Source organism: Nymphaea colorata, chromosome 7 (assembly GCF_008831285.2).
Source record: "Nymphaea colorata isolate Beijing-Zhang1983 chromosome 7, ASM883128v2, whole genome shotgun sequence".
Classification (NCBI taxonomy): domain Eukaryota; kingdom Viridiplantae; phylum Streptophyta; class Magnoliopsida; order Nymphaeales; family Nymphaeaceae; genus Nymphaea; species Nymphaea colorata.
The window spans coordinates 18848821-18855938 of NC_045144.1; the positions used below are offsets into that span (position 1 = coordinate 18848821).

At 40.5% G+C, this 7118-nt stretch overlaps 1 protein-coding gene across 2 annotated transcripts; it reads left to right on the plus strand.

Moving 5' to 3' along the window:
- Positions 1 to 2708: 2708 nt before the first annotated feature.
- LOC116257775 (bidirectional sugar transporter SWEET14-like) lies at positions 2709 to 7118 on the plus strand. 2 transcript variants are annotated; one of them, XM_031634752.1, is made up of 6 exons: positions 2709 to 2873; positions 3102 to 3138; positions 3284 to 3494; positions 3574 to 3735; positions 4416 to 4535; positions 6485 to 7118. In XM_031634752.1, exons 1-6 carry the CDS (start codon positions 2831 to 2833, stop codon positions 6833 to 6835), a joined length of 924 nt encoding a protein of 307 aa, XP_031490612.1. In that variant the 5' UTR covers positions 2709 to 2830; the 3' UTR covers positions 6836 to 7118. The 2 variants fall into 2 exon arrangements, with proteins under 2 accessions (XP_031490612.1, XP_031490613.1); XM_031634753.1 differs by lacking the exon at positions 4416 to 4535.

The following is a 7118-nucleotide window of genomic DNA, read 5'->3' on the forward strand; positions in this document are numbered from 1 at the left end:
TTCAAATCTCATTGTATCCTGCAGATCGAGCTAGCATGGCATAGTAAAGTCCTAGAGCCCGAGGAGCTTTTCTGCTTTGGGTTTTACATTATTAGAAAGGAACTATAGATAGAACAGGTTAAAGCAGTACAACAAGGTCTTTCACCCCAAGAATGGTTATCTATTGTCCAAAAAAGTAAGAAAAAACAAATTTACGAGTGAGTTACTTACTATACAAACACGACCAGCTAAGTAAAAAGGAAAAGAGAAATGCTTAAACCTGCATTAATTTTGCCCCAAAACGTGACCGATTTTTTATGAAAAACTAAAATTATCAATTGGGTAGTTTTCCTAATGATATGTTCCTACATCAAGCAAAATATAGCCCTAGAAAATGACAAGCTAGCTTCAAAGTCTAAATTAAGTAGGAAATAATTTGGACTTCGTTTATACAACAAAACTGAGACTTATTTATCAGCAAACAGACATCAGGAAGCAATTAAAGGCTTTGGATTTATCTTTTAGGAGAAAGGAAATAGAGGAGTTCAGTTCACCTACCGTTTGATTATGAGAGCCTTGCAGTTATAACTCCAATTCTGGCTAATGGGCTTCCTTTCTTCACTACTTGTTCCTTAGAGAAGCAATTAATGCCTGATTTTGTATTGACGTATGTGTTTTCTTTCTCTTTTTTCTTTGATCAGCAAGCTGGGTTTAGGCTCAACATATAGACATTCAACTGAGAAAAAGCCCACAAACTACACATATTTATATTAGATCTAGAACCTTCTTAATATTAAAAGGTATACCCACAACCTCAACTGGTACAAGGAGTGATGTCCGTGGGAATCGAACCACGACTACCCATTTGACAACATTATGCTAAAAACTATAAATATTTTTTAAAGATCTTACATCCAAATCAAACGCCCTAGAAGGGCTAACATTGGATCACCCCCAACCTTTTGCACCTCTCAGAAGTGAACTAGTCTAGGTGTGGACATCAGGTTAGCTTGGTACCCACTGGGCTTGCGGGCATCCGGCCAGGCCTAGGTTGTGCTTGGATTCTATGCAAGTGTGATTAACAATTGTGAACTAGGCCCAGATTACAGGTAGCGATCGGGCCTAGCCCGGCCTTGGCCCGACCAGATAAGTGCCCCGCAAACAAGCTACTAGGAGATCCATCCCCATTACTAGGCAGTTCAACTTCATATCTTCAAGTTGAAGGCGGTCAAGAGTTCAATACCTGGTTATGGGGACATTTGATAAGCACGGATTTTACTGTAGACTGCAGAACAATGTCCCCGAGATCTGCAAACCTGGTTATATGCGTCATACTAGTGCACGAATTTTTGTGTGCCAGTATGGTTAATGACTAAAATACCCTTAGTTTACATTTTAAAGAAAAAAACCTTTTGTGACAAAGATAGAAATAAAAAAAAAAAGTAAAAGGACTATAGAGACATTTTTTTTTAATAAATTATCAAAATGTCTTTCCCTCCTTTGGCACTCGCAACTTTCTCTTCCTGATCTGCACTCCGTCACGAGCGGATGAAATATCCGCACTCTACAATGGCCCCTTGCAAACAAACATCCATGGAAAAGCACTGTTCCTAAACAGGTCCGACATTTATCCACGGATAAAAATTGCAGCTATCTATGAGATTCTACACACATGAATTACAGATCATCAAAAGAGTAGTTCAATGTCATGCTCCTAAGCAAAAGTTATTCAGTCAACATCGGATCTGGATCTTGCTACAAGGAGATCTTCAAATCCACTTGATGGACATAGGCTTTGGATATGGTTGGGAGGAGCCAGGATCATGCCAAACCTTAAAGCGAGCTGTGATAAGTAACTTCAAATGCATCTAAATTAGGGCATCTCCAGATCCACCGAGCTTAATTTGATCAGGATCTGGATTTCACACACGATGAGGATATCTGAAAATCTAAAGTTCAAGCTTTTTTGAGACAATGAATGCAGAGGGATGGTTTATGGACCTAAGTTGCGGGTTGAATGCCTTATATCTTAAATCTTAGGGTTTCAAATCCTTTGTACTATCTTCTCGGTGGGGTGGTCGATTTTCGGACACATGCAGGGGATGTCTGTTTCATGCAGTAAGTTCTGATGTTCGATCAGATCCAGACCCGAAATATCACCACAGTTCATGCCGGATCCAGATCTCATGTGGAAGTATGCGTCCGAAATCCAATTATGCATGAACAATGCATCCACTAAACTATTTGGTGCACATCGGATCCAAACTCTAAACTACCCATGTCTGTCAGAGTCCAAATCCAGCTCCGAGATCCAACTAAGCACCACACAATGAAATGTGGAGCAGATCCAGATCAGACATACCGACTGTACATGTTCAAGATGATTCCAATACAACTATATGTGCTTTTCTTTTTCTTTTCCTTCTAACTTTTAAATATCCGGGGTTAGGCAGACTCCTACCAAATTATGTTTTAGTGACAATATGTTGAGCTCTTGACCTCCTTCAACTTGAATATCTGAATCTGACCTCGCGTTAAGCCAGGTGTGGGGAGCTCTGGTTGGCCACTATGAATCTTCTTATTTTTGCATAAAACAAAGAAATTTGGCATGGGCCCCATCACTAAGAGAGAGAGAGAGAGAGAGAAATCTCACAATTGTCATCTCCCACTTAGGAGAGCCTATAAATACAAAGCATGAGCCACACACTAAGCCAAAGCCCTCAGCAAAGGCATTGTTTGTGGTGTTGTGTTCTCTTAGGGTGTGACCCTTTTTTGCCATAACCAGTCCTAGTTAAGGTGCTTTTTTGGCTTCTGGTTTGGCTTCATATTTCATACCGTTCGAGTCGCAGCCATGGTTGTCGCCCATCCTCTTGCCTTTGTTTTCGGCCTCTTAGGTACATATATACATACATATATATATACATTTTTTTTACTCTTTGAGTAGGAGACCTAGTCCCACTTTAACCTGACAACAACAAATGTCCTAATGCCTCTGTTATCGATTTTTTTGTTGTCATCTCTTGTTTTTCTCCTATATTTATATAAATTCAACACCTCCTATTGCATCTCACTACTGTGTTTTTTTTTTATAACTTTTTTCCTTCTTAATTGTCATATATCAGGCAATGCAGTGTCCTTCATGGTCTACCTTGCTCCAGCGTAAGCTACCCATCTTCTTCTCCTCGTTTTCTTTCCTTTTTGTTTTCCTCTTTCTTTTAGGAATTCGTAGCAGTTGGTTTCTTGAGAAGCTGAATGAGACCAGCAAAACAGGAATAATGGCGTTGATTAAACTGTGATCATGCAGGCCAACCTTCTACAGGATTTTCAAGAAGAAGACCACCGATGGCTTTCAGTCTGTTCCTTACGTGGTGGCTCTCTTCAGTGCCATGCTGTGGATTTACTACGCCATTCTCAAGGCCAACGCTATTCTCCTCATCTCTGTCAACATAGTGGGCTGCTTTATTGAATCCGCTTACATCTTCATGTACATCCTTTATGCACCAAAGAAAGCAAAGGTACTCAATTCCTCTATCTTATATACATATATATATATATGTATAAGCAGATTGTGAATGTGGGTATGTGGAGTTGCAGGCCAAGACAGTGAGGTTGCTGTTGCTGCTGAATGTAGGGGCCTTCTGCTCCATTCTTGTTCCATCTCAGCTCTTCGCTAGTGGGGGCAAGAGGCTGAGGATCTTGGGTTTTGTCTGCTCTGCCTTCGCCGTCAGCGTCTCTGCAGCTCCCCTGTCCATCATGGTAGCCTTCCTTCTTCTTCCTTCTCGATTTGGCAAATTTCAGAATTAGCACGCTTCATCCTACTAGAAGCCCTCGAAGCAAACTCTTCCACTTGCTTAATCAACTTTACAAAACAAAAACAAATCTCTCTCTCTCTCTCATACAATTTGTACGTTTCCAGAACGTGCATCGTCTAGAACTAAGAAAGAAAGTCCAACTGTAAACCATGGAGTTAGGTGGGGCGTAATGGAGTAGGGCGTGCATTCAAATGATGCTAGACTGCTAGTGAATAGAGACCTAACCGTCGCTATATATATATATAGTATTTAGATATGTTAATAGAAAACGATTAGTGGTAGTAAGTAGTAACATCTTCCTGCTAAAAGCCATCTCTGTAAAGGTGGTTGTACAGCCACGTATCATCTCAAATTTTGTTAAAATCTTGAAGAGGAATGGAAGAAAGAGACAACCGCCTTTCTATGATTAGTTGCTGTTATATCTCACTAGGTATGCAGAGCATAGGAGGTTGAGGTCGATCATCTGCTGCCACCAAAGTTTACTCTTTTTCTTTTTCCATCTGATTTTTCTTCGTTTAGTTTCCTTTTCATCTATCTTTCTTTGCAGAAGTTTTTCCTTTTCTCTTTTGTTTTTCCAAATCACGAAATGGATGCCTTCTTTCTGCTTTTGCTTTTTAATGGCAGAGGTTGGTCATACGCACCAAAAGCGTGGAATTCATGCCTTTCTTCCTGTCCTTCTTCCTCACATTGAGTGCCGGTGTGTGGCTCGTCTACGGCCTCCTCATCAACGATCTATTTGTTGCGGTAAAACTTCACTGAACTGACCTTTAATTTTATTTCCTTAGTTATCAGGTCAAGAGACGTTATCAGATCCAAGATTATGATTTTTACAGAGTAATTTTCATTGAAATATCAATGGAAAAAAGCTTGAAAAAGGAAAATCTTCAATTTCTTCACTTGGGTAGGAGCCTTTTTTGATTGGCAGGGTTGAGAACTGATCAATTTGATCTGTGAAAGCCAATATTCAGCTGATTTACTAATTAATTAGTTTTTTTTTCTCTTTCTTTTGTTAAGGGAAAAGGTGAGTGGTTTTTTCCACTGTCCCTAAGAGATGCCACTGACCTCCCTCTCTTATGGCCACCACTCCTTTCGGGGCTTATGACAGTCTAAACTAAAGGTGGAGCATACTTGGCCATTGGCAGTGATCACTCTAGGATTTAAACCCAAGTCCCTTTTATAAGGTGGACGCTCTTGCCACCCAGTGCGCCACAAACCATTGAGGTCAATTAATAATAGGTGTTTGGTGCATCAATTTGTCCATGTGAACTGGTTCTCTTGTCTATTCACTTGGCCTAGAATGAGTTAAGCTTGGAGTCTAGTCCCTAAGGAGTCAAAAATTTTTGGGTCTCACCGGGACAGATCTAGAGATTGTTTGGCTCTCGATCCTGTTGGAACGACAGGAACAGGGCGTGCCTTTCTTGGCCTTTCTAGAACACTGCCGCATGCAGTGGAAAGGCTCTCTCTTTTAGAAAGTGCGTGTTTGTTCTACGTAATCTTGAAGGGCTGATGTTCGTCAGTGTCCCAGACAAAAAGTTCAAGAAGAACCACCTTTACTTGTATCCATTGGACAAGCTGTCCCTTTAATTTCATGTCCAAAAACATTTTTATCGTCATTGAAAATGATGTTTTCAGTCGTTAGTCAAGGTATTTAACAAAATATCACGTTCAAGAGGAAAAATAATTAAGCACTCTTAGCTTTCCAACCTTTTGAATAATTCTACAAGCCTTATGATTAAGTGTACCATTTGTGCATGACGTGAAGCTTTACCAAGTTTTCTCACATTATGTGTGCTATTTATATGCAAATCAATTCCACAAATGATGTTGATATTCATGATATTTTTTATTAAACAAAAAAGGAAGGAAGAAAACGTGGGGTTTCTTCATTATTAACCTCAATTTTGTTAAAGATGCCTTTATGGTGCCCTGCGTAAAAGGAATACTAATAATTTCACGTTAGAAAGACCTAAGTCTCAAGAATCGTTAATCACTATAAGAAGCTCTTGCTTGTGCAACTATAGAACCACAAATTTTCATGTAAACTTGCTTAGATCATCTTTGTCGGGTATCCCTTTGCATCACAAAGCAACATGATTGTATTCTGTGTGCTTCTGATATTTTTCTTAATTAATCAACTTCTTATTGCTAAAACAGCTGTCTTGCATCAACAAAGAACAGGTCGGGTCCCGGCCGCCCGAAGGCGGTCTGGTTTTGATCATTTGTTTGCGCTTAGACCTAGTCAAGCTTAGTTTTAATACAGGCCCAAGCATATGTTTTGCAACACTGAAACCACTGACCACACAGACTGGGCTGGCTTTGTCCTTGCAGGTCGCAACCAAGCCCAACTCGGCCCCATTCTGGACCTCCAAGGATAGTGCTTAAACTAGTGAACACAAAATGTGATTGACTATACTATAACTTTTTTATGTATTTATTACCAACAAACTGAAGGTGTAAAGAACAGGTATAACATGATCTTTTCATCTAATAACAATACCAGTTAACATAGTATTTCTCTTGATCTTTTCTGATTAAATTGCCAATGGTTTCATGCACTGCTGATTCATGACAAACACATATATATCAACTATATATATATATATGTGTGTGTGTGTGTGTGTGTGTGTGTGTGTATTACTGGTCATTGATGGCAAATCTAATGCCAGTTTATTCTCCTATCTTGTGTAAAGCAGCTCCCAAATGTTCTGGGCCTGACCTTTGGAACAACCCAGATGGCCTTGTATCTGTACTACAAGAACAAGTCTCCCATTGTAACAGACGAGAAGCTGCCTGAACAAGCTGTGTCCGTGAATCTGAGGGGAGGCTCAGAAGTTTATCCAGTCAATACCAAGGCTGACGAAGCCGAGAAGCTCGCTGAGGTCCGCCTCGAAGTGGAACGGCCGGAGACAGAAGCTCCTCCTGATCTTGAGAGCATTGCAGCTCAGCCTCAACTCAGGGAAGTAGAGGTGGTTACTGCTCTGCATCCCATTAGAGAACTAGAGGTGGTGACAGTGCCTGCACTCAGGGCAGTGGCGGTGGCCTAGACCAGTAGATCATCAGGCTATGCATGTCCCTTGGGATGGCCACACCAAGGTTCATGCAGAGAAAACTGAAGAACTGGCTTCTTCCTTTTGGGGGAAGAGTTGGGGAGGCTTGGATGTGAAGTTTGTATGGTGTTGGAGGGATGGGTGCATATTGTTGGTAATGCATGTATGAAATAATTTACATTGTAGGTTAGAGCTTGGCAGCCATGCAACAAGCTTTGTATCACTTTGGTTTTGTGATTGTGATGTTTGGATATGTGTCTTTATGTGATCAGACTATATA